This window comes from Aspergillus vadensis (genome assembly GCF_003184925.1).
Source record: "Aspergillus vadensis CBS 113365 unplaced genomic scaffold BO88scaffold_12, whole genome shotgun sequence".
NCBI classification, from domain to species: Eukaryota; Fungi; Ascomycota; class Eurotiomycetes; order Eurotiales; family Aspergillaceae; genus Aspergillus; species Aspergillus vadensis.
In genome coordinates this window covers 815,170-842,179 of record NW_020292050.1, presented here as the reverse complement: position 1 = coordinate 842,179, position 27,010 = coordinate 815,170, and the positions used below count along the sequence as shown (strand labels likewise).

The 27,010-nt window shown below is 50.1% G+C and overlaps 12 protein-coding genes across 12 annotated transcripts; 6 read left to right on the top strand and 6 right to left on the bottom strand.

Annotated features, from left to right (window-relative positions):
- Window positions 1-227: 227 nt before the first annotated feature.
- On the top strand, window positions 228-1,545 carry BO88DRAFT_405303 (vacuolar ATPase assembly integral membrane protein VMA21). The gene is made up of 3 exons (XM_025706843.1): window positions 228-728; window positions 884-969; window positions 1,033-1,545. Exons 1-3 carry the CDS (start codon window positions 622-624, stop codon window positions 1,167-1,169), a joined length of 330 nt encoding a protein of 109 aa, XP_025562782.1. The 5' UTR covers window positions 228-621; the 3' UTR covers window positions 1,170-1,545.
- Window positions 1,456-2,532, bottom strand: BO88DRAFT_405302 (putative cystathionine beta-synthase (beta-thionase)). The gene is made up of 2 exons (XM_025706842.1): window positions 2,163-2,532; window positions 1,456-2,089 (listed from the first exon to the last, which is right to left on the bottom strand). The coding sequence occupies exons 1-2, from the start codon at window positions 2,265-2,267 to the stop codon at window positions 1,655-1,657; spliced, it is 540 nt and encodes a 179-aa protein (XP_025562781.1). The 5' UTR covers window positions 2,268-2,532; the 3' UTR covers window positions 1,456-1,654.
- Window positions 2,533-2,769: 237 nt separating this feature from the next.
- Window positions 2,770-4,351, top strand: BO88DRAFT_405300 (putative mitochondrial phosphate carrier protein). The gene is made up of 6 exons (XM_025706841.1): window positions 2,770-2,820; window positions 2,930-3,229; window positions 3,303-3,467; window positions 3,517-3,770; window positions 3,821-4,166; window positions 4,221-4,351. The coding sequence occupies exons 2-6, from the start codon at window positions 2,945-2,947 to the stop codon at window positions 4,290-4,292; spliced, it is 1,122 nt and encodes a 373-aa protein (XP_025562780.1). The 5' UTR covers window positions 2,770-2,820; window positions 2,930-2,944; the 3' UTR covers window positions 4,293-4,351.
- Window positions 4,352-5,078: 727 nt separating this feature from the next.
- Window positions 5,079-5,940, top strand: BO88DRAFT_405298 (DUF3602 domain-containing protein). The gene is made up of 5 exons (XM_025706840.1): window positions 5,079-5,254; window positions 5,322-5,352; window positions 5,434-5,503; window positions 5,599-5,721; window positions 5,802-5,940. Exons 1-5 carry the CDS (start codon window positions 5,215-5,217, stop codon window positions 5,928-5,930), a joined length of 393 nt encoding a protein of 130 aa, XP_025562779.1. The 5' UTR covers window positions 5,079-5,214; the 3' UTR covers window positions 5,931-5,940.
- Window positions 5,941-6,130: 190 nt separating this feature from the next.
- Window positions 6,131-7,721, bottom strand: BO88DRAFT_405297 (uncharacterized protein). Its single transcript, XM_025706839.1, has 4 exons — window positions 7,644-7,721; window positions 7,443-7,565; window positions 7,327-7,383; window positions 6,131-7,225 (listed from the first exon to the last, which is right to left on the bottom strand). Exons 1-4 carry the CDS (start codon window positions 7,675-7,677, stop codon window positions 6,621-6,623), a joined length of 819 nt encoding a protein of 272 aa, XP_025562778.1. The 5' UTR covers window positions 7,678-7,721; the 3' UTR covers window positions 6,131-6,620.
- Window positions 7,627-8,567, top strand: BO88DRAFT_56155 (uncharacterized protein). The gene has a single exon (XM_025712964.1). It carries the CDS (start codon window positions 7,761-7,763, stop codon window positions 8,244-8,246), a length of 486 nt encoding a protein of 161 aa, XP_025562777.1. The 5' UTR covers window positions 7,627-7,760; the 3' UTR covers window positions 8,247-8,567.
- Window positions 8,568-8,840: 273 nt separating this feature from the next.
- On the bottom strand, window positions 8,841-11,226 carry BO88DRAFT_389384 (uncharacterized protein). The gene is made up of 9 exons (XM_025704910.1): window positions 10,698-11,226; window positions 10,473-10,536; window positions 10,299-10,363; window positions 10,162-10,276; window positions 10,061-10,084; window positions 9,683-9,786; window positions 9,518-9,559; window positions 9,309-9,386; window positions 8,841-9,197 (listed from the first exon to the last, which is right to left on the bottom strand). The coding sequence occupies exons 1-9, from the start codon at window positions 10,860-10,862 to the stop codon at window positions 8,889-8,891; spliced, it is 966 nt and encodes a 321-aa protein (XP_025562776.1). The 5' UTR covers window positions 10,863-11,226; the 3' UTR covers window positions 8,841-8,888.
- Window positions 11,227-12,982: 1,756 nt separating this feature from the next.
- On the bottom strand, window positions 12,983-14,061 carry BO88DRAFT_389382 (60S ribosomal protein eL33). The gene is made up of 6 exons (XM_025704909.1): window positions 13,935-14,061; window positions 13,782-13,791; window positions 13,576-13,629; window positions 13,469-13,510; window positions 13,303-13,403; window positions 12,983-13,180 (listed from the first exon to the last, which is right to left on the bottom strand). The coding sequence occupies exons 1-6, from the start codon at window positions 13,957-13,959 to the stop codon at window positions 13,083-13,085; spliced, it is 330 nt and encodes a 109-aa protein (XP_025562775.1). The 5' UTR covers window positions 13,960-14,061; the 3' UTR covers window positions 12,983-13,082.
- On the bottom strand, window positions 13,943-14,686 carry BO88DRAFT_405295 (uncharacterized protein). Its single transcript, XM_025706838.1, has one exon. It carries the CDS (start codon window positions 14,460-14,462, stop codon window positions 14,208-14,210), a length of 255 nt encoding a protein of 84 aa, XP_025562774.1. The 5' UTR covers window positions 14,463-14,686; the 3' UTR covers window positions 13,943-14,207.
- A 1,610-nt stretch (window positions 14,687-16,296) lies between these two features.
- Window positions 16,297-18,980, top strand: BO88DRAFT_405293 (glucose-6-phosphate dehydrogenase). The gene is made up of 10 exons (XM_025706837.1): window positions 16,297-16,599; window positions 16,953-17,025; window positions 17,086-17,106; window positions 17,174-17,518; window positions 17,592-17,789; window positions 17,854-17,938; window positions 17,998-18,074; window positions 18,127-18,334; window positions 18,391-18,762; window positions 18,824-18,980. Exons 1-10 carry the CDS (start codon window positions 16,556-16,558, stop codon window positions 18,931-18,933), a joined length of 1,533 nt encoding a protein of 510 aa, XP_025562773.1. The 5' UTR covers window positions 16,297-16,555; the 3' UTR covers window positions 18,934-18,980.
- A 1,004-nt stretch (window positions 18,981-19,984) lies between these two features.
- Window positions 19,985-22,172, top strand: BO88DRAFT_341330 (putative sucrose transporter; the record flags this gene model as incomplete). The annotated part of the gene is made up of 8 exons (XM_025703097.1): window positions 19,985-20,082; window positions 20,199-20,224; window positions 20,281-20,525; window positions 20,599-20,665; window positions 20,719-20,790; window positions 20,842-21,031; window positions 21,093-21,208; window positions 21,274-22,172. 8 exons carry the CDS (start codon window positions 19,985-19,987, stop codon window positions 22,170-22,172), a joined length of 1,713 nt encoding a protein of 570 aa, XP_025562772.1.
- Window positions 22,173-23,401: 1,229 nt separating this feature from the next.
- BO88DRAFT_454054 (morphogenesis protein) lies at window positions 23,402-26,819 on the bottom strand (the record flags this gene model as incomplete). Its single annotated transcript, XM_025710784.1, has 6 exons — window positions 23,402-23,481; window positions 23,544-25,834; window positions 25,903-26,131; window positions 26,183-26,276; window positions 26,355-26,512; window positions 26,630-26,819. The coding sequence occupies 6 exons, from the start codon at window positions 26,817-26,819 to the stop codon at window positions 23,402-23,404; spliced, it is 3,042 nt and encodes a 1,013-aa protein (XP_025562771.1).
- Between the last annotated feature and the right edge of the window lie 191 nt (window positions 26,820-27,010).

The following is a 27,010-nucleotide window of genomic DNA, read 5'->3' as shown; positions in this document are numbered from 1 at the left end:
GCCCCGGGGCAAGAGCCAAAGGGAGCACCGAATTGGGGGAACTTGAAAGGAAGATGTCAAGATCAATCGGGGATCCTCTCGAGGCGAAACGATAAATCGACCGCCTGGGATTTTCTCCGCAAAACGCGCCCGGGACGCGCTGGGGTCACGTGGTCTGGCGCTTCAATTAAAGCCGAGGATGGTAGTTGGACGCCAACCCCCTCTTGATCGGGGGATCAGAGCTCCCTCTTTATATGATTCACCGGTACAAGGCTGGTCTCTTCACTAAGGCGATCCTCTTTCCACCGTCTTTGCCTTTTCTTTTGTCACTAAAAACGCAGCCAGATGTCCCCTCTTATATATGGACCAATCAGAGCCCGGCATGGTCTGAACTCCGGAATGAAATCATCCGCTGTATAAAACAATCCATGTCTCTACTTATTTCAAATCCCATCCAGACGAACAGTGTACTCGAGAGAATACTATATATTCTTTTAATAGGATAGAAGAAGCTGTACTTGTCATCACCAATTATATCCTGATCCCTTTTGTCGATCATCCTCCGGCTTTCACGCATTAGTCCCCGGAAAATCAGCACCCAACATCAAACCTGTCAACAGCACAATCACTACCATCATCAACATGGCCACTCGTCGTTCTGCAGAGAAATCTCCTTCTCCCAAGGATGTCGTCGCATCTTCGGGCTCTCCAAAGCCCTCTGACTCAGATGTGACCCCTGCCGTTCCCACGTAGGTGCATCTCATTCGTCCCTCACCAACGAACACTAGGCCACATGGCGGCTATCCTGAACTACCGGTTCAGCCCAACGAACGCATACACCTTATCAATACATATTACGCACATACCACCCCCTCCCTAACTCTAACTAACACATCACTTTCAGAAATGTAATCATGAAACTTCTCGGATTTTCCTTCGCCATGGTCGTCATTCCTATCGGGATGTACTTTGTTACGGTAGACTTTGGAGGTGAGAATCCCATTAACACCCCAGTTACTAATTATCTTCATGTTGATTAACACCTTCGAACAGCAAGCCCCACAGTCGGCGGTATCGTGGCCGCCATAATGGCGAACGTAGTTCTCGTCGCATACATCTATGTTGCGTGGAAGGATGATCAGGCGGAGAGGGAAGCTGACGCCAAGTATAAGGAGAAAAAAGCACAGTAAATGGTACAGCCACACTGTCTTGTTGTCTTTGTTGTTTTCCATTCACTTTATTTCTGGCTTTGGGGGCCCTGTATTGCAGAGATGGCGTTCATGATTCGCTCTGATTTCGCATGCTAGGTATGTACTTGTCATAATGTTTGTTATGGAAGCTATATCGGGATAGTATGTATGTAATGGTTTAGGGAAATACTCTGGGTGTTATAATACCTTCTGGGTTACTCGTTTTGTGATTGGTCACGGTTACCTCAACGCATACTATGCCAACAATAAGGCAGATAACACACAGCCTGAGTGATAGCCTCCTATCTGATTTCAACATTAAGATGAGCCATCCTGGCGAGTGATATGTTCAGGTCAAATTACATATCTGCGCCTTGAAGTGCACAACATCAAGTGCAGATCCGCAGCAAGCATTTCATTATATAATGCAAAGTATGAACAGAAAAGAAGCCCACAAAACCCATAATATGCAATCATGCAACCACTTAATTCGGTCTCCGCTTCACGAACTCAGCCAAATCCGCCTTTGTCGCAACACCCAGTACGAACTTGCGCGAAACATCCGTAACTACAGCGAAATCCTGCTTAGCCCTCTTCTCTCCGTTAGGACCGGTTTCACTCTCGAAGAACTGCTCCAGCTCCTCCAGCGGTGTCTCCATCGTGATGACCTGGTATGTGCCCTTCTTGCGGTTGAATCGCTGCATGGCGGCAGAGACGGGGTCGTTTTCCTTGACAGTGCCTTCCTTGAGAAGCTCCTTTAGTCGGGGGATGCTCAGGTATCCGACCAGAGAGCGTTTCGACGAGGAGGTAACGGTCAGGTGTGTGTAGTCACGTTCGTAAGCGGCCATCAGGGCGGTGGAGATCAGATCGTCGGGGGAAACGGATAGGGCTGGGTTGGGGTCCAGGTCCTCTACTGTCGCCTAGTATGCCGGTGGGATATTAGTTGTTGTTGACTCTTGCGGAACATCACTGGTAAGAAGAGGGCGGACTCACCCCGCGGTATTTGTTTGCCCATGCGGACTGGGCGATGGGTTGCTCTGCATTTTGTGCGAGTTGTTGCTGGGTCAGTGCCTCACTGGCGTTCATATAGGAGGCCATGTTTTCTGGGTTGGTGTGTTGGGGTTGTGTTGGTGAGGGTGGTGGTAGTGGTAGTGTTGGTGATCAACTTATCCCGCAGTGACTCGATGAGGGGCACGGGAGGGAAGGTTCCGAGAGGACGGTCAATTGGGGACCCTTGAAGTTGTCGAGATAGCTTTTGAGGGTTGCGCTCAGTAGTTTAGACGCTACTTTTTGCGGGGAGCAAGTGTTTTAAAGGAATAGAGAGCCGGAGTACTGAGTTACACCCAAAAAGCATCAAGCACAGGTTGAGGTTGCTCCAATCAGATTAAATTTCATCGCTTCAGATCAACCAGTTGACGGGATCCCCGAAAGCGGTTAGTGCCATCACGCGACGTCAGCGGCACCATCACCAACTTGTCAGATACCACTCAGAAGGTTCCTTCGCTTCCTCTCTCTGGAGAATCCTTTTTCGTTGGAATCAAGCTGTCTTCTGAGTTCTGCGTCGATTTCTTCAATCGAAGAAGACGAGACTAGGTGTGGACCTCCGTTCTATACATCGTCATTCGTCCGACTATACTGCCGATATAGTGTTGTAAGTGGACCCGCTTGTATAGATAAGGAACCATCGCGATGCGATATTGCCATTATACTTTATCGCAACCTGTTTGGATACGCTTTAACACAGAACATAATAATTCTAGGTAAAAGCCCTCATAATGTTTCCATCTGAAGGGGATATTGCTCGCGCTTTCGCTTCCCAAAGCCCTCTGGGCCAGTCTCAGCAGACCCAACAGCCGGAAGCTGCGGGCTTGAAGAGACGCCAGCCGTTCCCCGCCTGGAACGTTGTCGAGGACATCGAAAAGAAGGCCGATGCTATCGCTAAGGAAGCGAGCCGAGAGTTCGATATTGCGAGTCAGAAAGCTCAAGCCAAGACCGGCAAGATTGAGCCATGGACTCCTAAGTACTATGCTGCTTGCACGGTTGGAGGAATGCTTGCTTGCGTAAGTAGATGTTCCATTCTGCTAGTGAGCGCTGTATAGTGGCTTATGAATACTAATTCTTGGCTGGTCCTAGGGTCTCACCCACACCGCTGTGACGCCTCTGGATTTGATCAAATGCCGCCGTCAGGTCGATCCTCTGCTGTACAAGAGTAATGCAGAGGCATTCCGTACAATTCGCGGTGCAGAGGGTCTCCGCGGTGTTTTCACCGGTTGGGGTCCCACTTTCTTTGGATACAGTGTAAGTCAAGACTGGATCGCATGCGTTGCGCCATCTAATTGAATACAAGGCCCAAGGAGCGTTCAAATATGGTGGTTATGAGTTCTTCAAGAAGTTTTACAGCGACCTTGTCGGGGCTGAGAACGCAGCACGGTGGAAGACATCTCTGTACTTGACCGCCAGTGCGTCGGCGGAGCTTATCGCTGATGTCGCCCTGTGTCCGTTCGAGGCCGTCAAGGTGCGCATGCAGACGACTATCCCACCTGATATTCGATCAACATTTACTGGTATCTCTAGCGTGGTTAATAAGGAAGGTGTGGCCGGGTAAGTGCTGCTAATGCGAGCAGTCGATCCCTAGTAGCTGACTGCAGCAGCCTGTACAAGGGCCTCTACCCTCTCTGGGGTCGACAGATCCCTTACACCATGATGAAGTTTGCGTCTTTCGAAACAATCGTCGAGATGATCTATAACTCCCTGCCGGGTCAAAAGTCTGACTACAACAAGGGTGCGCAGACTGCTGTTGCCTTCACCGGTGGTTACCTGGCTGGTATCCTTTGCGCCGTCGTGTCGCACCCAGCAGATGTCATGGTCAGTAAGTTGAATGCGAACCGCCAGGCCGGAGAGGCATTTGGAGCGGCGATGAGCCGGATCTACAAGGACATTGGCTTCGGAGGTCTCTGGAACGGCCTTCCCGTCCGTATCGTCATGATCGGCACCTTGGTAAGTGCATTGGTATATGTTTCTCAGACAATGACTAACTGTTATCTCCTCTAGACCGGACTGCAGTGGATGATGTATGTGTTACTTCAGATCTCCAGTATGCCCCTCTTAATAGACAGCGGCTGACGTTCTGCAGTTACGACTCGTTCAAGATCTTCATGGGTCTTCCCACGACTGGCGGTGGCCCTCCTGCAGAGAAGAAGTAATATGGAAATGGTTGTCCCGCCGAGAGCTTAGATCCTTGTCTAACAAGAAGGGTCGGACACTCTGTAGAATGTAGAATACAGTGGCCGTGGTATGAAGGCGGGGTGTGGGGTTGTACCGTACCTGATTTCTTCGTGCAGCTTTCTTCCGATTTAATCGAGTGGGTAGTTTACTTACTAGTTTTCTTTGTGAAATGATGAACCACTTTTGTCTATTCATGAACCACATTTAATTGAACCCTGAGCCGAGGCCGGTGATAAAAGCAGCTGAACTGATAACCCTTAACTGGTAGAGATAACATGAAGCTACTTATTTCTTAGTAACAATTGGCGGGCCCCAAAATCGTTAGTCACGCCTCGGACCAATCCGGACAAGCATCTTATCAGCGCATCGACGTCATCGGACGCCGTCCCGATCGTTTCCTTCTTTTGGTTCCTTCGATAACAAATGGATCATCTAGATATATCCCGATAATGATATTCACTGAATTAGCTACTAGACTAGAACTTCCGGCAAATTTAACTTTGACTGCCAGGGCGCACCCTTTGGCTTGGCCCGCTGTGGCAGTGATTGCGCCCAAAAAAAGCGCTAAGGTAGTCACGCTACACCCAACTACTAACCCCTGTGGTACATAATATATCTATACGAACCATCCCCGGGAACCGCCACTTTGCGCTCTTTCTCTTTCCCACTTTACTGCCTGACTAGACTCGGTACACACACGCGCTCGTCGCAGACTCTTGATTACAGCGTTCTTATCATCGCATTGAATCACTACACCGATTTAGTACACAACACCACTCGAACAAAAACTACTACTACTCACCCCAATCACTGCACCACCATGGGCGAACACGAACCTATTGTGTCGCACGGCCGTGGAGGTAAGTACACTACAATAATCCCATACAATCAACAGATCTCTAACATTCACTCTCCCCAAACAAACAGGCCAAGGAAACATTGGCGCCGACTCCACCGAGTATGCATTATACCCATTCACCCACCCCTCCAATCCACCCCACCCACCACCACAAAACCCAGATACTAATCATATATAAAGATACGTCGACGGCGGCATAGTCCGCGAAGGAGTCTACGGTGACCAAGGCGACGGCGCCTACTCAGCCGGCGTAAGCCCTCCATCCCCACCATACATCAATCCATCCTACCTGTCTCACAATTAAACCACCAATATACTAACTAACATTTTGATTTGGATGTATAGAGAGGCGGCGCCGGCAACATCGGCTCCCCGCACGTACGCCCAACATCCAAGATCCCGCACGACGCGGAGATAGTTCCCGAATTGGCGATTCGGCAGTCTGTTGATGGGGATTATCATACTGGGGTATGTTTATATCCCTTTCATCCCCTCTTTCTATTTACGCAGGGAATGAATGCTAATGAGTGGTGGTGGTGGTGCGATAGCGCGGCGGCCAAGGCAACGTGCACCTCGACGAAGAACATAAGAAGGAAAAGGAGGAGAAGAAGCATAAGGGGCCTGCGCATGAGGGGTTGGCGGACAAGTTGAAGCATAAGTTGTTTGGGAGGAAGTAGATCACCTTTTTTGGACTTCTGGGTGTGGATGGGTGGGAGTTGAATGGTTGTGGTTGTTGGTGAGGGGTGGCGGGGTGTTCTATTGTTATTGTTGTTGCGCTTGATTTGAGATTCCCTGTTGTTTATTTTGTTTTATGCTGCTGATTGCTAGAAGTAATAAATCTTTCTTTGGTTCTTCTGTCATGTGGGTCCTTTTTATTTTCTTTTCTTTCAATGGACATAGTTATTTCAGAATACTTCCAGTATTCTGACTGACAAGTACGATTGATATATACTGGTCATTACTGAGTATCTATTCTGTATTTGACAGCAAGTATGAAGGTATTCATAACCCTTTTTCAGTCACACTACCCTACCATTACTCACAACTTCACCCGTATCAATCAACATCATACTGGCTAGTATCTCATGCACTGTCATGGCAGAGAAAGGAAAAGGTAAGGAGGAGCAAGAAAAAAAAAAAAGCATCCATGTATCATGGTCTCGTCAACCGCATGCAAAGATGAAAGAGTAAAATAAAGTGCAATCGAATCCAAACCCGACACAGTCCGTCCCGAAATCCCAGTTGCTGTGCTTGAACATGACTCTTGAACGCCGCGGAGGTAGTACACCCAGACAAATCGGATCAGAAAACACGCATCGAATAGTAAGAGTAAGGTAAGAAGATGTGAGGAGCCGGCTCACAGACGACTAGTTCTTGCTGAAACGACGCTTGAACCAGCCCTTTTTCTTCGAGTCGTTGCTCATTTCAGAGTCATTCGTAGCCTTGCGCAGGTGACGCCGGTTGGCTGTGGCAGCGACGGCGGCACCGCCGCCAACAGGGCCACCAGCGTTGGGGTCAGCCGCTGGCGGTTTGCTACCAAAGTTGATCCGTCCACCAGCGCCAGCTTGTCCGTTCAGATTCGGCCCGGCGCCAAATCCTTGGAACCCATAGTTTTCGGCCATCTGCTGCTGCTGCTGTTGCTGCTGTTGGAACTGATCGATAGAGCTGTTCACAGAGCTGGGGTCGGTGGAGTTGCCGTAAGCGTCGGTGTTGCTGCCAGAGCCCGAGCCAGACGCTGCGGTCATGTTGTCATATGATTTGTGATAGCCGTGTTGTGAATATCCACTTTGGTCGGTGTTCATCCGTGCATGGTGGCGTGGTCGCGGTCGGCCGCCGCCCTGATTGTAGGGGTAATAGTTGTCGGACTGGCCGTTACCATTCTCGACATAGCTGTCCGGTCGCGAATAGGCCCCGCGACCATTGTAATGGCCGCCCTGATCATAGTGACCCCGGTGCGAATGACCGTTTTGAGCTATACCAATCCTTCAAGTTAGCGAGACGTTCTCTCTCGAATGTTACAATGGACATTGCGACTGTATCCCAAGACGCAATGCTTGTGGGATTGAGAAATACCTCCAAAGTAGCTTCCCCGCCGACTGTGGTCTGGCCCCGGAGTTGCAGGAGTCGATTCTGTAATGCATCATCAATCAACCGCCGGGTCGAGCAAACCGGAGTAAGGGGTGACTCACCTGTCCTTACATACGAAGCAGGCCTACTGCTGTATGTCCCATAGATTGCCGCCTCAAAAGATCGGATGGTTTCAAGCGGACGTTCAAACCTCGGGCGCGTGGGGTTGGAGAGATCGGGATCAGCTGTGAGGGAAGGGGAGAGTAAATTAGCAAGATGATACCCATAACATATGTCCAATCAAGGAAGCATGGTAGACGTACTGATAATATTTCCATACTGATCTTTATGCTGCATGGTCCGTAACGAACCCAGCGTCGACTGCTCGAGAGCAACCAAATCTGGGGAAACGAGTCAGTTTGTATGCTTGTGGGAAGTAAATGTTGCAAATTGAAGGCAGCATAATGAGGATGGAAGGATTGGGTTGTTTTGTTATGGCAGACCCGAAATCCAGGAGTGCAATAGGCAGAGAGATAAGGGGTGAGTGTTCCGGATACGTACTAGGTTGCGCTTCGCTCATAGCAACCATGGGATCGGCTTTGGAATGTAGTTGGCGGCGATGTTTCTCGTCTGAGGATTCCGATATCTGGGGTCTTTTGCTGGAATTGCTGGACCGTTGCGACCGATCCGACTTTGCACCCAAACTGAAGCCACGAGATTGCCTGCCAGGAGGCACGGCCGGCTGGGAGGTCGCCATTTTATTTATCACCCCGTCGACCTTAGCGCCTGATAACCAACAGCTGGAGCAGGTTTTCGCAGGACGCTGTCTAAGCTATGGCGCCCGTTGTGGAGCGCAAGCACGATCCGGTGTGGGAACCGCCAAGGAATGTATGATGATCGCGCGCGATGATTCTCGGGCTTTTTGAGCGTGGTTTCAGAATGCAGCCAGGAGGCAGCCAACGAAACTAAGCAGCGCAGGCAACGTGGGGTGCTGCTTTTTTGATGGATCCACGAGCGGATAATCACTTGGATGTCTGATGTCTGTCCCAATATTCTGGGGAAAGTCTAAAGCACCGAAAAGTGTGGAAATGTCGCCAAAAGTTGGAAGTAGTATCAACTCCGCAATTTGTCTCTACACACAAAGATCCACGCCGTTTTAAAAGAATAATCAAAGTGACACCGAAGGTGGGGAAGTGTGGTAGGCTTGAAGCACAGCTGTATGTAGTAGTGTATCGTCCGATCAAATCGACCGACCAGAGCGTCCGTAGGTTAAGCGATAGTGACTGCAAGAAGGTGGTCCATCCGCAGTGCGCTCAAAGTGATCGACAGTAAGGAAGATGCGATAGCCTCAAGCTAGAGATGCCAAGACAGTAGGTTAGTAGGGAAGAATGTAGGTACTATGTAGGAACGATGAAGATGGTGATGGAAAGTAGTAGGAAGCGAGTGAGCAAGCCAGCAAGAAAGCACCACTCCAGTCGACCGTGCAGATGGAAGAGGAGAAAGTACAAACGAACGTGTGGAAAAGAAAAGCAGGTGGCAGTCGGCAACCAACAAGTACTGAACTACTACTAGAGAGAATTGGGGAGGGCCATTGAGGCCTTTTGACTTGTACGGGCCGGTGGTATTGACGACAGGCGCCACGCAATGAAGAGGGGAACGCTTGTTCGAACCGATGGATGGACGATTGCAAGTCGTCCTATCAGCTCGGGTTGGACGATGGCGTTATACTCAAGAGCCACTCGGCCAGAAGAATCTAGACGATCACCGGATGCCTGGAAACTTTCCCTGATGTTTGCCCGTTCACTGTCCGGAGATCCTCTTCCCATGGAACTTTCCTCTTTTTCCTCTTTCAAGTTTTTATCCCTCCCGTTTCTCTCCTGGAAGTCAATTCATTCCTAAGAAAACAAATGACAAATACGCATTGCATTGAATTCGACAAAATATCTTCATCTTCATTCCTCCATCTGTCATGCCCAGCATTTCCCCACCAAGTTCAAGGCAGCGGGAAAAGTAAATCCAGTACCAGCTCGACTGGAAATAGAATTACCCTCGTTACCGTATCTTGGCTGGTGAGCACAAAAAAAGAATAAAAAGACCAAATGCATAAAAAATACCGATAGTGTTACGCAGCTTTCCCCTCTTCTCGTTGCCTGCCGGCCAATCACTCGTTGTGGGATGGCCCAGCCACCCAGCGAACTCTTTCTGGTTGGCTTCCTTTCCATGGACCATCTGTCACCGTCTCAGGCACCATACCCGAAAGGAAAAGGAAACATAGTAACTGAAGAACAGAAAACAAAAAAAAAAAGTAAGCAAAAGATTTTGGTACTTAGAAAAGCATGGAATTTGTTGTGTGTGCGATGACTGCGATGACTTGTCGACCAGGATGTGCTGTCGCAAATCCCATGTCACCAGCCATCTCTTCCCGTCTGATCGTCCTGCTTGCACAATCGGAAGAAATCAAGCAGACTTCAGCCCATCGCACAGATCGGCTGCCGTCGACATCATCCATGCCCAAAAACTGGGCCAGGCAGCCCAGGCAAGCCACTCCGCAGTTCTGATACTTTTTTACTATCTTGACTATCTTTTCACTTCCGGGTGGATTATCCCGGCCGTTGATTTCCTATTTTTACTCGGAATACACCAAAATGGTTTAGTTGATGGTAAGATTAGCCGGTACGGTCAGATACGAGAATACGACTTTGAATCTCACCCACCGAGACGGTGGCATATCACTACTTACTCTTAAAATCTTTATCCAGATTCTCTCTAGCTGCACCAGGGAAGCACACCTTCTGCTATCCGTGGCCTTCCAATTGGCCCACCAGCACCGCAGAATGAAACCTGAAATATGTCTGCCTGTCTCAATTGCCCCTCCACTCTGCTGAGCGGCGGCGTTACATGTCTGACTATGGCGGTCGTTCCAGTCCAATCCCATCCATTCAGTCCGCCAGACTGCCTTCCACACTGAGACAACTAACCGCCCTTTTCAGGTTGGCAGTCGCTCTTGGCTCTGCACACCTGGCAGGCTCATACTCACTTAGGCCTGCAGACTTACAGGAAATAAAAATAGCCCATGCATCCCCGAAATTAAGAAGATCGATGCATACACGCTTGAATGTTGCTGGAATTATTTAATCGACTTAGAGTCGCACACGTTGCGATCAAGCAAGGTACCTCCAGCAAGGAACAAAACTCGAAGGAGGATCTTGGCTCAAACTCGCACAAGTGCAAGCAATCTGTAAGCCAACCTCTTAGTAACCTACAATCTACTCCATACTATGTAAGAATTCTATCATTCCGGCCGAGGCGATCTGTCGATCCCCATCAGTTCTTGTAAGTGGGTCATTGGGGGCGGGGATGGCGCCTACTTTAATTACTGTTAATTCGGGATCGTGACAGAATCTCCATGCAAGGAGTTTGCCCTTCCAGAACTTCCCTCCTTCAGCCTTATTCACCGCGCTGCGGAGATAGCTCGCGCATTTAGGAGCTAAGCTTCTGATATCATATTCAAGGACCCAGAGGCATACTGTGGCGTCCTTCATTTGTTGAAGGGCCACTGATTTGACGGAACCCAACCCGGATATATATCGTGGGGTGGGTGCATTCCAGAACGAGTCAGAATAACTTCAATGGTTCGATCAGACCAATCACGACTAAAAGCTGGGTCCCGAGAGTGCTATCGGCATACTGACATGCTAATAATCCAAGTACAATGGACATCTTTGCTAGAGATTGTTCATGTTTTTGCATGGATGGCAGTCATCCCAGCCAGCATTAGCGTTATCTGATCAATTAGCATGAGACCGCTGTTTCACCATTACTTTTGACTGCACACAATGCATTCTGTGACATTTCCCAGTCTGAGCGCAGTTCCAGGCTAGGCTCTTTCAAGCCCAGCCAAGCCACATACAGTTTAATTCATGAATGCAGAATTCATACAGTTCATAATGTCCCCTCGTCATCAGCACATGAGACTTGACCTACTTGTAAACCATATAACACACTCATCAGCAGCGGTCACAGGGGCTGCCATAGTCCTACTCACCTTCGAATTGGCATAATATGCTCCTATCCATATCTGATTCCGTTACACGTGGGAAATAGTATTTTAGTTCACCTAGATACCTGCAGCTGTCCTATGCAAAATATCATCCCCAGAATAAACATGTCCACATATGATCGCTCCCCTTATAGCAGCTACAACTTTACACTAGCATTCTTAAGCTACTATTATATTAGTACATGCATATTGCTCCAAGATTATGCCCTCGCAGTTCATTGCATGCTAGCATGAATCCCTACTAGCACATTCAGTTCTAGTCCCATACCGCCCAGCTTTACTTTCAGAATATATCTCCACCACTTAGTACTTGCACTTAAGTGGTACTAATTCCCATTCCACTCCTCTCATCGATACCATCCATAGTGAATCAAGGCTTCTAAAAATATCAAATGCCAAATAGCTAGGACAGAGAAACCTAACCGCCAAATTTTAGTTTATCACAGCGGCCCCAACAAGTACTACCGAAGAACATTGCCTAAGGCAGCTCGATTTTCAAAGACATTGACGATTAGCTACCAGTAGATACTCGTTAATATATCTATTCATTTTTAGAGGTCAAACCGGTGTATTTAGGGCTATATTCTCAATATACCTGATGTGTGAGATTTGAAGAAAATTGTCTTTTATCTCTATCCTTCGTGTGATAATAATGCAATACACCTTAACCTGGCTCTCCATATCCATAACGCTTACAACTAGTAGCACCATAGGTGTTGTCTGTTTATAGTATCGACCAACGATGAGAAAAATGCAATGTTTGATAGAGTTGATGGAAATACGAGAGCTCGCTCTAGCCATGGCGTAGCTAACTGCGGCTTAATGTCTCAGTTCGATTACTAGTGAGGGTCACTTTTATTTCTGGTCTTGGTATAGAACTCCAGCTTAGAATTGATAATATCATGGCGAGAAAGAGAATAGCGTGTATTGCCGCATTGAATAAGCAATATACCTGTGGTAACTGAGAGATTGACGCATAGCACTCCGTATTGGTCATCGTCTTTATCTATGATCATGAGTGGGGTCTACGATGACAGGTGTGGGTAATCATGCTCCGGAGATCTGATGCCTATTACGTAGGGTTGTTGGCGGTTGGCTTTTTGAGGACTAGATCTTGGGCATGACTGTTGCAGCGCCAGCATTTGACCGGAATCATTATGTCGGATACAATGTCAAAATCATGCTAGAGTGTCGATTAATGGGAAAAGACAGGGTTTGCTGTGGCAGTTGTCGCTTTGGGTTGGATATCGCTTGTTGTCGACTTGCAGACAAATTCCATAAGAAATTACCACCGAACTAGTATCCACCCCGCTGATACTACCCTCCAAAAGAAGCAATTGTACCGATATGTTGAAATGGTATGGATTGTGGTTTATGAGCATCAGATACACGGGGAGCCATGTTGTCGGCCCAAAAGACACAGCATGCTTGGCCGGTTTGAATATAGGAGTATAAAAAAACCAGGGATATCAAGCTCGTCCGTTGCCTTAGGGGGAAAAAGGGCTGACAATAACCATGCTGAAAAAAAGAAGATAAGAGTTCTTTTATTTTAATTCGTAGGGCTGACCGGCCCTGCCTCTCCCACGAACATTATCAACCCGCCAACTCCATCTCAACTTTCGGCTCATTCCGTCGACTCCTTGCCCGACCGTCTGCGCGTAGAATCCGGAGTTGCCAACTAACGTAACAAAAGGGGCGTCATTTAGATGTTGGAGGGGTACAGCATAACACGGACGGTAGCACCGAAGGTCTTGGGGGGGAGGTTGTGGCGGAACTGAGCACGGACAACACCGGAGTTACCTGTTCATGAGGGAAGTATTGTTAGTTTCCAACGTTCCCGGTTCCAGCAATCACCGATAACATATAGACAGGTATATATATTCCGTGGCAATCGTCGCGCAATGGAGCTGTGCATCACATACCGTGGGGACGGGTAACCTTGCCCCAGATGACCCGGATGTTGGAGCCCCGGACCTCACGCTTGGCCCGGTAGACGAAAGCAACCTTCTTGCCCAGGTAGAAGCTGTAAAAAATCCCGTCTTAGCTGTGTGTTCTGATATTTCGATCCCGGACCCATTCGCTACTCACTTTGCGGCCTCAGTGCTCTCAACACCGTCGATCTTGATCAGACTAGATAACCCATGTGTCAGATTCCCTTGTTCCTCTATATCGATATCGGTGCGGATCGCAAGTACCTGGTGTTGGGGTTGACGGTACGCTTGGAGCGCTGGTAGCTCACGTGGCGACCCCTGTAGAAAGAATTCGTATTAACCGGTCTGTTCTCGTTGCATTCCATCGCTTGGCCCGTATCTCTGATGTTCCGACATGGATCTTGATATTTTTGATATTCATATCCGGAATGTGCGCGAATTCGACGGCGGACGGTTTGTGGTGAACTTACTTGACATAGACTATAATTCGCAAAAATATTCAGTTAGCATTTCATTCAGCATTTCGCCCAATATGCGCCCGCATATCCCCATCTATCCTTCTCCATCCCATATTCCAACCATCGCGCACACATATCTGATATCCGGAAAATGATGGCACTCACGTCTGTGACCTTGTTCCGAAGGCATTCTGACGGCGTTTCTCTGAGCAGCAGCGGGCAACGCAAAAAGTCGAAGGAAGGGAGGTATGACCCGCAAAAGTCGTCCGGGTTGTCGTGGTTGTCGTCGCTTCGATAGGGTAACGGGACAACGCACAAGGCTCACAAATTGCGAGGTGTGTTCGGTGCGGCTCGCCCTAACCCCAAACGGGACGCTTAGCGAGCCGGACCACCCCAGGGCAAGCCGAAGTCCCGTGATGGGGAAGAGTTGCAGACCGCCTACGGGACACTAAACCGTCTTGGGATCGTCACCGGATAAATAGCTTCTCCATGCATCCGAGATAGATCATCATCGATTGCAGACCTTTGGGGCTCCTCCATCCCAACCCACCCCACCTGGCCAATTTTGCCGTCCGGGCTACTGTAGTCCGAAGACTCCTGGCTACCCGCCGGTCCCCTCTGCTGCAGCGGAGAGAGCTTTTGGCTAGAGCGCCCCAAGCTGACAAAACAGCTTGCGGATTCTTTTCCACCCATGACGGCAACTGCCCCATCACCCTTGATCTTGATAAGGGATTGGCCTCCTATCGCCGGGGTGGCGGCCTGTTGCAGGAGCTCCCCGTTTAATGGACAAGGAGTTTATCTTGTGACTTTCGAGTAAGCGTGAAGTAGCTGCATGACAGCATGGCGCTTAAACTACCTCTTACAGAGTAGTGCAGCAGAGTTGTACGGGTGTATGACTGGCTGTATATAACGGGGGAGGATGACTCCTCCAGAAGCGATCAGACCGGGATACATATTTGGAAATCAAGCGTCCCCTCCAGCCCCACCAGGAAGTCGGCAACGAACCTGACATGATGTTTCTCTCCTGAGGGGGGGACCCCCATAGAGCACGCAATACCATCAATGCCTCTATTTTCTTTCACAAGAAAGAAAGAGGGGTAAAATATTGATGGGGTGGTACCAGGGGAAATGGTGACGACAGTAATGTGCCATCGATACGAGGGTTCTGGTGTCGTGGGAATAAGCAACAATAGGCAGTGCATGCTGAGAACAATACTCCGTAGATACTCCAGCCTCCCCGTTTCGGGATCGCACCCGTTAACTCCGGACTTGACTGGGCCGAAAGTTCGGTTTGATACATGGTCGCTGCGCTTACTTCACGGGAAAATAGAATCCGTATCGTCCTTCCAGATGACAAATTGGCCGATCCAACCCCACGAAGCTGGTCACCGGAGACGCGGATTCAGGAGTCTTTCCACTAGACTGGTGTGATTGTTCTGGCGCGATCGCTGTTATTCATCCTGTGGAATAGTCCGAAATCGCTCCATTATTTTGAGATCTTGTCTGGGTCACACCCTGGGAATCTGCGCAACGGTGCTCTTGCTTCACCTATTGTAGTTGAAAGTGGATTAGTGCTAAGTAGATTGACACTGCATTACTTACGGAGCCAACCTTGGAAGGTGATCTAAATTCTAATAAATGGGTGCTATGACCGGAATGCATGGAACTATCGTTATCACAAAGAAGCCAGGTCCTGAGCTGACTGACCTACCTGCATGAATGGGCTGGGGGGCTGCTCCACAATTTGCCCAGTAAACTCGAGGTGCGCGTGCCCCGCGCATATACCAATGTAGTACAGCGTCAGACCGCAAGAATCTCGGCACCTTTACATTTGCGGCTTTCCCTTTGTCTTCAATTCAAGAGGATGAAGTTGTCAGATCAGGGTCGGAGGGTTAATATTACTGGGATAAGCTGACGCGGGGGGTGGTTCCGCATGCAACAGTAAGGTGTACCTTAAGATGGGCATCATCCGTTCCATGTGTGGTTCTCAGTGGAGCTGGGAGGAGATTTACAGCGGACCTGGCTCGGATAAATCAGTCCGTCTAAAAGAGAAGGGGCTGTTAGTCTAAACGATGATGTTTCTGAGGGACAGATAGAGTAAGTCAAGTGGGGGATGCTTCATCGTAAGTATTGATTTAGAGATATCTAGATATGCAAGTGGTAGATAAGAGAGAACGGACTCATCGCGTTACCTAGCGATGATATAAGAGACGGATTGCCACAACGGCTTCGGGTGAGAGAAAAAGAAAGAGAGAGTGCAGTATGAGTGGGAACGGAGAACCTGACAATTAGGGGAAGAATGGATGCTAGGGATAAAAAAGGAAGCATTTCCCGGGAGTAATCATACCAAGGAAATACTGAAGGAGTTAATTATCTACTACTCCGTGGCAGGCGAATAAGTAAGTAAGTAGTGTCTGAGTGATGTAAAATAACCCCGAATAATAGAATTGGATAACAACTTAACTACTCACGGGGTCCCGCGGCAGTAATCGACGTAGTGGAAGAACCCAAGCCGGGCTTCCCAGTAACAAAGTAGTAACAAAGCTGCCCCACCCGGGCTCACTCACTTTTGCCCACCCTGCAGCAGAGCAGCTCCTCTCCTCGACGAGAGGCCCTCCTCCGGTCTTAAAAAGTACTTGCTCCGCCGGAACTGTTGGGATTTTTCCAACAAACCTCTCTGTCCTTGCTGTCTCCCTGTATCCTCTTTTCATTTCCTCTCCTCCCTCTTCCACCGATTCTCTCACATTCCCCTTCCCATCTCGTGGTTGTTCACACATCAATAAAACATGGCCAGCACAATAGCACGTACTGAGGAACGCCAGAATGCTGGGTGAGTTTTGCGGTCTCCCTCTCTGACATCACACCCCTCCTCCCTCCCACTCCCGTCCCTCCTGTCCGCCGCCCAAACGTGAGGATTCACCACCCACTACTCTCCATTACAAGCCGGTCGCCCAATATTCACTAGCAGGCTTCCCGCTTTCCATTGTTCTTCAATTCGTCACCAAGATTACTCTTTTGGTCTTGACAACGATAGGACTGTCCTTCTGACTCACCATCAACCTCACTGCCCCTCCCGGCTGTAGCGGACTGCGGGCACCGACCTGCATTATCGATCTACACACGATTCCCTGTGGCACTATAATTGTCAAGCTATAGTCTAGCTAACATGGATATTTTACGTAGCACCATGGAACTCAAAGATGACACTGTCATCATAGTACTGGGTGCCTCCGGAGATCTTGCAAAGAAGAAGACCGTCAGTGATGACCCCCCCCCTGATTTTATGTCGACCGCATAGGAAGCTAACTTCTTACAGTTCCCGGCACTTTTCGGCCTTGTATGTCCACTTACAGATCCAATTGCAGTTTGACTTACACCAGTATGGTTACTGATTGCGCTTCCAGTATCGCAACAAGTTCCTCCCCAAGGGTATCAAGATCGTCGGATATGCCCGGACAAACATGGACCATGAGGAGTACCTGAGGCGTGTGCGCTCATACATCAAGACCCCCACCAAGGAAATCGAAGAGCAGCTGGACAGCTTCTGCCAGCTCTGCACCTACATCTCCGGTCAATACGACAAGGATGACTCGTTCATCAACCTCAACAAGCACCTCGAGGAGATTGAGAAGGGCCAGAAGGAGCAGAACAGAATCTACTACATGGCCCTCCCCCCTAGCGTTTTCACCACCGTTTCCGACCAACTCAAGCGCAACTGCTACCCCAAGAACGGCGTTGCTCGTATCATCGTGAGTCAATCCTGGGCTGTTATTACTCTGCAATTGGCAATTGTTCTTACTCGCTTGTTTTCCTATTTCGCAGGTAGAGAAGCCTTTCGGCAAGGACCTTCAGAGCTCGCGCGATCTCCAAAAGGCTCTGGAGCCTAACTGGAAGGAAGAGGAGATCTTCCGTATCGACCACTACCTGGGTAAGGAGATGGTCAAGAACATCCTTATCATGCGCTTCGGAAACGAATTCTTCAACGCCACCTGGAACCGCCACCACATCGATAACGTTCAGGTACGAATTTGCGCTGTCCAGTTGACTTTCTGAACAATGGCTAAATTGTCGCCTTTATGATTAGATCACATTCAAGGAGCCCTTCGGTACTGAGGGACGTGGTGGTTACTTCGATGAGTTCGGCATCATCCGTGATGTCATGCAGAACCGTACGTTCGAGTCCTCATTGGGAATACCCGTCATGATACTGATAAAAAAACTCTTTCAGACCTTCTCCAGGTGTTGACGCTGCTCGCTATGGAGCGCCCCATTTCCTTCTCCGCTGAGGACATCCGTGACGAGAAGGTAAAGTGTGCGATTGGCTATCGGTTGAGCGAGGTTACTAATACTTGACCAGGTTCGTGTCCTGCGTGCGATGGACGCCATTGAGCCCAAGAACGTCATCATTGGCCAGTACGGAAAGTCTCTCGATGGCAGCAAGCCCGCCTACAAGGAGGATGAGACCGTTCCCCAAGATTCCCGCTGCCCCACCTTCTGCGCTATGGTCGCCTACATCAAGAACGAGAGGTGGGACGGTGTTCCCTTCATCATGAAGGCTGGCAAGGGTATGTACCTCTTTCCGAGCGATCTTAGCAACGGCGGGTATACTAACTATTCGCAGCCTTGAATGAGCAGAAGACCGAGATCCGCATCCAGTTCCGTGACGTTACCTCCGGAATCTTCAAGGACATCCCCCGTAACGAGCTCGTCATCCGCGTCCAGCCCAACGAGTCCGTGTACATCAAGATGAACTCCAAGCTGCCTGGCCTGTCCATGCAGACGGTTGTGACTGAGCTCGACCTCACTTACCGCCGCCGCTTCTCCGACCTCAAGATCCCCGAGGCCTACGAGTCTCTGATTCTGGATGCTCTGAAGGGCGACCACTCCAACTTCGTCCGTGACGATGAGCTGGATGCCAGCTGGAGGATCTTCACCCCTCTCCTGCACTACCTGGATGACAACAAGGAGATCATCCCCATGGAATACCCCTACGGTACGTGCACATGTTGAAAATTTGATTAAACCGCTTACATGCTGACGAACGGCGTGCGCAGGCTCCCGCGGACCCGCTGTCCTTGATGACTTCACCGCGTCCTTCGGCTACAAGTTCAGCGATGCTGCTGGCTACCAGTGGCCCTTGACTTCCACCCCCAACCGCCTGTAGATAAGGGCGGTCGGCGTGTTACGATGGATGAAGATGAAAAAAAAAAAAAGAAATTGCCGAAAAAGGCTAAAAAAAGATGTTAATGCGATTGATTTTCGGTCGAAAATCATGGTATGACGGGGCATCTGGGATGATATGACAGAAATGAAGCACTCGGGACTATTTATCGGTCGGCTGGGCAATGACTGGAGTTATCTATTCGCAACCCCTTTTTAGAAACGAATGCAGAGAACGTAACGAACCACCCCCGGTCGGTTGGGACCGCCACTGGCTTCACCGGAAGCTGGAAGTAGTCGCGTGACAGTAGCAAGACGGTACCTGTATTATTGACCCTTGCCTGGTGCCTTAGTCCTTGTGTGCCTCGTAGAATTAGGTTAGAAAAGACAGTCAGACTAACCCATAGACTTCCCCAGTTTCAGATTTGTTTTAATCCCCCGACCTTGCTTTAGGTTGTTCACACCACCCGCTATTAATAAACACAAGTACCGTCGCGGTGGTGGGTCTCAGCGTGGCCGGTGCCGATAAGACGAGGTACCTGACGGGCCGGGGGCCCGCATGCGTACGCTTTTGGTGGGCTCAGCCCGGCCTCGCCTGTCGTCTGTCTGCCCATCCCTCCTCTTTTCTTCCCATCCCTTCTTCTGACCGGTCGTGATTCCCTTCTGCTTCGCTTCGAACGTTATTTGTCGCTCTCCCTGGTCGCGAAAACCTACATTTACTCCAGTATCGCCCTTTTCCCAACGACATCGGACCTTTGGCGGATCGCGGACCCTGTTCCATCCTCGCAGCTATTTTTATCCCCCAACGAACGAACCGTGCGACGACTGCCTACGACCCATCACGCATTTGCCTCGTCCTTCTGCGTCAGATCTCACAATTTAGCTTCCGTACCGTCCCAGCATCGAATCTACTCCATCCGAGGATCGATTAGCTACACTTGCACGTGTTTTGGCCTGATCGCAGGCGCAAATTCGAGGCGAACCCCCGCGGTTCATGGAAAGCATACAAGAATTGTGAAAAGGGCCAAGTGCATGCGGGCATTCGAACACTGAGAATGCCACAAGCTGCAAGATGGGTGGGCACACCCTCTATCAAGGGACGAAGAGAGTGGGTGCGCATGGTGCTGTTGACCTTTAGTTTGTTGGGCTTACAGTATGTATTCTTCCCCTCATTCTCATTCCTCCGACAATGCTTTTCGGTTCCTCTCAGTCGGAAGAAAATCACCATTACGAATGCGCGTAAAAGACTGACTTGCTTCTTGTCGACAGGTTCACCTGGGGCATTGAAATGACTTGTATGCGCGTTGCTGGCTCTTGTCTACTTGCTCTATCTTTCTGACTTGCAGTGCAGATTGTACCCCGTACCTGCTCCAACTGGGCCTCACCAAATCCAAGACCTCGCTTGTCTGGATCGCCGGCCCTCTTTCTGGCTTGATCATCCAGCCACTCATTGGTGTCATTGCTGACCGATCTCGATCCAAATGGGGGCGACGCAGGCCTTTCATGATCGTCGGCTCGTTCGTCGTCGCAACGTGCCTGCTTGTTCTTGGTTGGACTACTGAGATCGTCAACACGTTTGTTAAGGATGCGGAAAAGGTACTTGAGAGCATGCGAATGGCCTTCTTTACGTCCTTACTCAGGAGCTTACTGGAATTGTCTATTACCCCAGGCCAGAAATGTCACCATCGCGCTAGCAGTTCTAAGTATTTACGCTGTAGACTTCGCTATCAACGTTGGTAAGTCTGCACCAGCGATGATATTTGTTCAACCCAGTCTAACCCAACCGCAGTCCAAGCGTGTTGTCGCAGCTTGATTGTCGACACATTGCCTATTCCTTTGCAGCAGACTGGATCAGCATGGGGTATGCCTCTTCTATTTCTAACTACAAAGTTAAGCAACTAAGAGTGTATAGCAACCCGGATGACCGCAATTGGCCAGCTCATTGGATATGTCATTGGATCAATTGATACTGTCAGCATATTTGGCGCCATAATCGGCGACACGCAGTTCAAGCAAATGACGGTCATTGCAGCAATGTCATTGGTCGGTGCTGTCTTCGTTACCTCGTACGCAGTCAAGGAGCGGGTTTTGGTCACTGCGAGGTAAGATAACTTATGAAATTGCGGTCTCCGCATCATGCCAAATACTGACACACGCCGACAGAGACTCCGATGACAAGGCTGGGACGCTGCAGGTCATTTCTCAACTCGTCAAGACCACGATGGATCTGCCACCGCGTATTCAAGCCATCTGCTGGGCGCAATTCTGGGCGTGGATTGGTACTGTGCCATTATACTCTCAAACCAACTTTCCAGCAGGAATGTTCTAACCGAATAATCCGCAGGCTGGTTCCCCTTTCTCTTCTACAGCACCACCTGGGTCGGAGAAACATACTTTCGATACGAAGTCCCCAAAGGCGCAACACAACCAGCCGATATGCTTGGAGAAGTCGGTCGAGTGGGCAGTCTATCGCTAGTCGTTTTCTCCTCCATGACCTTCATCGGCTCCGTTCTTCTACCGTTCTGCGTCCAACCACCAGACAGCAAACGACCCAGGTTCACGCCGCGCCCACCCCCAGGCCTCGCCTCACTGCTTAAAACAGTAATGGGCATCCGCCCCGATCTTCAAACAACCTGGCTAATCTCCCACGTCATGTTCGCCGCGACCATGATCTTCGCTCCTTTCGCCCGCTCCCGCGCCGTCGCAACCTTTCTCGTCGCCCTCTGTGGCATTCCCTGGGCCGTCACCTGCTGGGCCCCTTATACCTTCATGGGCATAGAAATCAACAAACTCGCCATGAACCCCTCCCAATCCTCCCGCTCCTCCGGCGTAACAATGATCACCTCCTCCAGCATCCTCTCCGGCGGCCCCACCGCCTACAGTGACCGCACCAACGATACAGAAATGGACGTTCTCCGCCTCAACCACCACGACCCAGACAGCGACAGCGACATCGAAGACGGCATCTCCAACACCCCATCCACCGGCGAGCTCGCCGGTATCTACCTAGGTGTACTAAACGTCTACACAACTCTCCCGCAATTCCTCGGTACCTTCATCAGCTGGATCGTCTTCAGCGTTCTCGAGCCCGGCAGCACGAAACGCGACGACACGGCCCAGGACTCCCAATGGATGAATCTAGATAAGAGCACCCCGAACGCTATCTCCATCTGTTTGTTCATCGGTGCATTGAGTGCCATTGTCGCTGTTGAAGCAACGCGACGCATGCGATACACTATATAGAGTGGTCGTTTTGTTCTTCTGTCGTTTCCTTCCCTTTGGCATGACTAGAGGGATAGATTTTCACCTTCATCTACTTGTTTTCCTTCGGCACTTCTAAAGCGGATCATCGTCTCATTTACACGACTCTGATGATGATTTATACTGTTCTATTCGATTCTATTCTACACTTTCGATACCCTGATACTCAACCAAGCGGGTTATACTACGTTGGAATATGGTCTGCTTTGTGCATTATCTACTACTGCTTTTTGGGGTAAGAAGAAAGTACAACATACCAGTTCCCATACATTGACTGCATTGTTTGATTAGCGTGACCTGACATGCATGCATGGTTGCTTTGCTTTTGTTATTTTTTGTATGATGAGAACCCCCATCCCCGGTTACAGTACATATACCTGCGTATGCCGGTGCGCATGTATCGTGCTGTGATATGAGATGGGAGAAAAATTCAAATAATGGGTTGGACGATATATGCACATGTAATAGATAATTAACTTTGAAATGGATAAACTTACTTCAAATTCTATTTTCTATTTCCGCTTGTGTCAAGTAAGATTCCCGTCAAGACGCCGTGTGAACCAACTCTCCTATAGAATCCTTCTTGACGTCTATCTTCTACTCTAGGGAAATATACTAAATCAACAAAAACCAGATTACTAATATCAGGTTCACTATCACAATAAAGAAGCTGAGTACATAGCATAGCTGAAGAACGACCGAGGTATATTGGATATATTGCAGAAGACACAACAACAGTCCAACGAACTAACGGTAATTGTATGGATAAATCACAAGCAGGCATAACAAGGAGGGGAATATAACAACAAGAAAGCAGAAAAGAAGCAGCAACAAACAAACTTGATTAAGAAGACAACTTGCTACCACAACCGATTGCCCCGCTTACCGAAGACAGGCAGTAGGTGCAAGAGGAACGGAAATGGGAATAAAGTAGACAATCATGCGTAGAACGGCATCACGGCGTATGTCTGTCATGCGTGGCTTGCATTATCTTCAGACCTTGTTGCCATGGGTCCGGGCTCAGTCAGCAAGATGGCAGGCAGGATGGACCTGGACGCAAAGGGGTAGGTGAAAATACATTAAATGGCGTATAAACATAGGGGGTCAAATACAGTGGTATATGGGCGATAGCGACAGTATACTCAAAGGGTCAGAAACGACAGTAGCGAAAGCAAGGAAGTGATCGGCAGAAGAGACTGGAGCTATTAGCTTCAAGGCTTGCTTGCAGCTTGCATGTTGCCAGTGAGTTCAGCGACTCTGGCCTTGATACGGGCAGCACGAGATTCGAAGCCTAGTGGTTCTCATGTTAGAGCCATGTTCATAGATCTTCAACGCAAAACCAGATTCACTTACTCTCTTCTTCACTGGTGTTGTCATCGTCGCTATCATCAGCATGCGACTCGACCTGAGCTGCCCTCGCCGCGGCGTTCTGGCGGATCTGGGCCCAGCGGTCATAGGATGTGTTCATCGGCGGAGGGGAAGGGCTGCGCTCATCCTGTGGCTCAACGGAAACCCGATCGGTCGCAGAGTGAAATGATGCAGGCTTCTCAGGGAATCGTTCGGAAACAGGAGAGTCGCTAGGGACAAAAGCAGGCTGCTCGACCAGGGGTCCCTGGTCAAACCTGGAGAACTCTTGATCGGCCGCTGCGCGTTCTCTGGTATCAATGCGCGAAAGAGCGTCATATTCGGCTTGACGGCGGATTTGAGGCTCATCGCTGTGGGGAACAGGGGGTTTGAGTGCTTCCATAGTAACCGTGGGTTCAGTGGGCTCGGGGACTTTCTCTTCCGCAGCAGGCGCGGCAGGCTTGGGACTCTCGACAGGCTTAGGTGCCTCGACAGGGACTGTAATGGGCACAGGCTTCTTTTTCAGTGTAGGCTTGCCATTTGTCGAAGGGCGCATCGTCTGCTCCTGGGCGGCTCTTGCCTTGTCCTCGAGGGCAGCACGAGCGGCGGCAACAGCGGACCCTGTAGGTTTCATTGGCGGCTTTGGTTCAGGCTCGTTCTTCTTTTTGACTGTTCCGAACATGCTCTTGAAACCGGCGTTGCCGGGCTTCTTCTTGATCTTCCGACTAGACTCCTCCGAATCCATGGACTGTTTCGGGAGCGATTCAGTGGTTGACAAGGCAAGGCTCGGGCTGTCTGCCCTGCTTGCCGGATGCTCCTCTTGAGCAGCGGGCTCTTTTCTGGGAACTGCGGGCTTCGGGGAACTTGACGGTGTATCCTTCGGCAAAGGTGGCGGTGCCTGTCGAGCACTGGCGCTTGCCTTCGGGGAGGTCGGGGTGCTGGGCTGTTCGATCGGTACCTTGGCATCTTCTGCTAGAGCACCAGTTCCTGCACGGCTGTTACTCAAGTAGGCAGTTCTGTAGGTGTTTTTATCGTAATTGGTCGCCCACTTCATAGCCTGAGACGCTTCGTTCACGATTGACGGCTGCAACGTCATGACAGAGTTCGTCTTGGTGTTGTATTTGACATCCTCTGGGACGTTCTTAGAGCCATTGGCAGCTTCTTGTTCCTCCCGATGCCGCTTTTGAAGAGCTGCCGCTGCCGCTTGGATGCGGGCATGCTGGTCAGGGGCAATACTAGTCTTGCTTTGGGGAGCTTCATTGTCCGGCCGCTTGTACGAGTCCTCCACCGCACTAACTTTTTTAGCGGAGGACTTGCGACGCCCAACACCGCGTTTACGAGTTGAGAACCCAAAGAAGCGCTTCTTTTCCACGATATATGCACCCGGTTCTGGTTCCGGTGCTGCGCCCTTCACCTGTTCTTCCAGTACCAACCACTTTGTGTCTTTGATTACGGTCTCGAGCAATGCACACCGGCCAAAAACGGCCTTTCGGGACACGGGCTCCTCACCAGCCAAACTACTGATCCACACCCACCAAAAAGAATCATCGAGATCGAGAGTGGTAATGCTTGCGAGCTCACCCGGTTCCATGGACGGCTCGTCATTTAGGCTGCGCTTGTGTGACTGCGAGCTTTGACCCCGGACGCTTGCGATAGGAGGGAGAACCTTGTCAGGAGGAAGAAGCAAAGGGGCAATCGGGCCCTTCAGGCCGTTCTCGTCACCAAAGCCGGACGACATGAAGTCTGCCCATGATGGAGTCGTGGGCCGACCGAAGTCACCTGCACCGGACTGTGGAGCGGACCTCAAGCCACCTCCGAATTCGTTCCTGGCTAGACGAACTGCGCTTGAGTCATCATCCAGGTCAGACTCGAGGGCACCGCCAAATCCAAGGTCCTCAAATCGCGACCACGAGGCTTCCCGAGTCGCCGATCCCGGCTCTGGTGCACTTGACTGATTGATGGAAGAGATGCATTTCAGCACACGGAGACACTCATCGGTCAGTGCTTTGGTGGGCTCCTCGAAGCTGGCGAACTCTTGGAGATGGCGGTCGCTGTCTCTGTACTCGAAGTTCTTTGCGCGCCGCAGCAGAGCGAATGGAGTAGGGGAGACGGTGTCCACAATCATCACGACTCTGGTGGTGGAGACCTGAAGTAGGGTGGGCGTCTCTGGCGGGTATTCCGTCGCCCGGACAAGAGTTTGGAGGGAGATAGGGAGCGTTGTAATGGCGTTCACCCCGCGCAGTTCGGGCGACAAGGATCGCAGATAGGCGAAGAACAGATGGCTTGTCGCATCAGCGGCCCTACAGGACGTCAGCTACCAAATCCTCTGTACAGATAGATGATCGGTTAAATCATTTCCGTGACATACCGTGCCCAATTCTTATAAGCGGCCTCGAAGCCGTTGCCCGTATCCGCATGATCGAATGCCCACCATCCGGCATACCGGGAGAGTTTCCGTCCACCAAGACCATTAGATTTACCATGTGCTGCGACGGCAGCGAGGAGGTCGAAAAAGTCAAAAACGATCTTTGACCGAGCGTCTGAGTCGACACTGATGGGAATGAAAGTGGTAAATGCGTCGGGGGCAAACTGGGAATCTAAGGTTTATCAGCGCGCACGTTCCTTACCAGATGCCGCATGGGACATACCTTGCTCTCCAACCTTAAATAGCTCATATGCTTCCCAGGTAACAACTCCTCCAGGGAGTCGGCTCCAACACCATTTCAACACACTGCACAGGACCTATACGACACAGACACAGGTTACGAATGAGTAGACGGCCCCTCAGCGTCAGGTAACTAAAAGAATGTATTGGCTCACCATGGGGTCCGACAGCCGGAGTTCTTGTGCCAATGCATCCCCGCTCAGAGGTGAGCCCCTTTCCAGGGACTGATTGAAATAGTTACGGATGAAGGTACGTGCAGCGCTGGCGTCGGTGCTTGGGCGGAAGGGTAGAAGTAAAAAGGGAGTTTGAAGAGCTGTCAAAAGAAGAACGAGGCAAGGATCAGCAAATTGAGGAATGCGCAAAGCTTGACTTGACTTGTACACCAGCGGGGGGCGGTGGATCACATCGGTTCAAAGATAGAAACACATACCTCGTGCCTTCAGTTCTTGGGTGCACCCTCGCAAGAGTTCCTGAACCTCTTCGGGGGCGACCTCGGATCGCTGCCACGCGTCGGTCCATGTGGGCTTTGCGGGCCCTTTCTCTTCTACTTCCGGGGATTTGGCTGCTTTCTTTGCAGCATTGTTGTCTTTACTTCGAAAGACGCGAGTGAAGAAAGGCATCTTGCACCATGCGCACGCCAGATTTGTTTTGCGGGGAATACGCGATCGAAGGGGGAGTTGTAAATGAGTCCAAGGCGATGCCCAACGGCGGAGTAACGTAGATGCGTTTGTCCGTAGTGAAGTCGAGATCCAATGAGATCAGTAGATTAATGCGAGCGCGAGTGATTGGGGTGGGAAGGGAAGATCCAACA

What these genes read in the sequence shown, in the direction of transcription:
- BO88DRAFT_405297 (XM_025706839.1), bottom strand. Translation starts at nt 7,677, where the DNA reads ATGCAGCATAAAGATCAGTATGGAAATATTATCA. An exon ending in TCAGTATGGAAATATTATCA is followed by an intron (nt 7,566 to 7,643) that starts GTACGTCTACCA and finishes CTTCCCTCACAG; the next exon opens with CTGATCCCGATCTCTCCAAC. An exon ending in TGCTTCGTATGTAAGGACAG is followed by an intron (nt 7,384 to 7,442) that starts GTGAGTCACCCC and finishes GATGCATTACAG; the next exon opens with AATCGACTCCTGCAACTCCG.
- BO88DRAFT_389384 (XM_025704910.1), bottom strand. Translation starts at nt 10,862, where the DNA reads ATGAAGGACGCCACAGTATGCCTCTGGGTCCTTGAATATGATATCAGA. An exon ending in CTGGTCGACAAGTCATCGCA is followed by an intron (nt 9,560 to 9,682) that starts GTCATCGCACAC and finishes ATGGTGCCTGAG; the next exon opens with ACGGTGACAGATGGTCCATG. An exon ending in TTCCCGCTGCCTTGAACTTG is followed by an intron (nt 9,198 to 9,308) that starts GTGGGGAAATGC and finishes ATTGACTTCCAG; the next exon opens with GAGAGAAACGGGAGGGATAA.
- BO88DRAFT_405295 (XM_025706838.1), bottom strand. Translation starts at nt 14,462, where the DNA reads ATGGGTGGAAAAGAATCCGCAAGCTGTTTTGTCAGCTTGGGGCGCTCT.
- BO88DRAFT_405300 (XM_025706841.1), top strand. Translation starts at nt 2,945, where the DNA reads ATGTTTCCATCTGAAGGGGATATTGCTCGCGCTTTCGCTTCCCAAAGC. An exon ending in TTGGAGGAATGCTTGCTTGC is followed by an intron (nt 3,230 to 3,302) that starts GTAAGTAGATGT and finishes GGCTGGTCCTAG; the next exon opens with GGTCTCACCCACACCGCTGT. An exon ending in TCGTCATGATCGGCACCTTG is followed by an intron (nt 4,167 to 4,220) that starts GTAAGTGCATTG and finishes TATCTCCTCTAG; the next exon opens with ACCGGACTGCAGTGGATGAT.
- BO88DRAFT_405298 (XM_025706840.1), top strand. Translation starts at nt 5,215, where the DNA reads ATGGGCGAACACGAACCTATTGTGTCGCACGGCCGTGGAG. An exon ending in ACGGCGCCTACTCAGCCGGC is followed by an intron (nt 5,504 to 5,598) that starts GTAAGCCCTCCA and finishes TTGGATGTATAG; the next exon opens with AGAGGCGGCGCCGGCAACAT. An exon ending in ATGGGGATTATCATACTGGG is followed by an intron (nt 5,722 to 5,801) that starts GTATGTTTATAT and finishes GTGGTGCGATAG; the next exon opens with CGCGGCGGCCAAGGCAACGT.
- BO88DRAFT_56155 (XM_025712964.1), top strand. Translation starts at nt 7,761, where the DNA reads ATGTTGCAAATTGAAGGCAGCATAATGAGGATGGAAGGATTGGGTTGT.
- BO88DRAFT_405303 (XM_025706843.1), top strand. Translation starts at nt 622, where the DNA reads ATGGCCACTCGTCGTTCTGCAGAGAAATCTCCTTCTCCCAAGGATGTC. An exon ending in GTGACCCCTGCCGTTCCCAC is followed by an intron (nt 729 to 883) that starts GTAGGTGCATCT and finishes CATCACTTTCAG; the next exon opens with AAATGTAATCATGAAACTTC. An exon ending in TGTTACGGTAGACTTTGGAG is followed by an intron (nt 970 to 1,032) that starts GTGAGAATCCCA and finishes ACCTTCGAACAG; the next exon opens with CAAGCCCCACAGTCGGCGGT.
- BO88DRAFT_405293 (XM_025706837.1), top strand. Translation starts at nt 16,556, where the DNA reads ATGGCCAGCACAATAGCACGTACTGAGGAACGCCAGAATGCTGG. An exon ending in ACCACATCGATAACGTTCAG is followed by an intron (nt 17,790 to 17,853) that starts GTACGAATTTGC and finishes CTTTATGATTAG; the next exon opens with ATCACATTCAAGGAGCCCTT. An exon ending in AGGACATCCGTGACGAGAAG is followed by an intron (nt 18,075 to 18,126) that starts GTAAAGTGTGCG and finishes ATACTTGACCAG; the next exon opens with GTTCGTGTCCTGCGTGCGAT.
- BO88DRAFT_405302 (XM_025706842.1), bottom strand. Translation starts at nt 2,267, where the DNA reads ATGGCCTCCTATATGAACGCCAGTGAGGCACTGACCCAGCAACAACTC. An exon ending in GGGCAAACAAATACCGCGGG is followed by an intron (nt 2,090 to 2,162) that starts GTGAGTCCGCCC and finishes CCGGCATACTAG; the next exon opens with GCGACAGTAGAGGACCTGGA.
- BO88DRAFT_389382 (XM_025704909.1), bottom strand. Translation starts at nt 13,959, where the DNA reads ATGCCTTCGGAACAAGGTCACAGAC. An exon ending in ACCGTCAACCCCAACACCAG is followed by an intron (nt 13,511 to 13,575) that starts GTACTTGCGATC and finishes TGGGTTATCTAG; the next exon opens with TCTGATCAAGATCGACGGTG. An exon ending in CAAGGTTACCCGTCCCCACG is followed by an intron (nt 13,181 to 13,302) that starts GTATGTGATGCA and finishes CCTCATGAACAG; the next exon opens with GTAACTCCGGTGTTGTCCGT.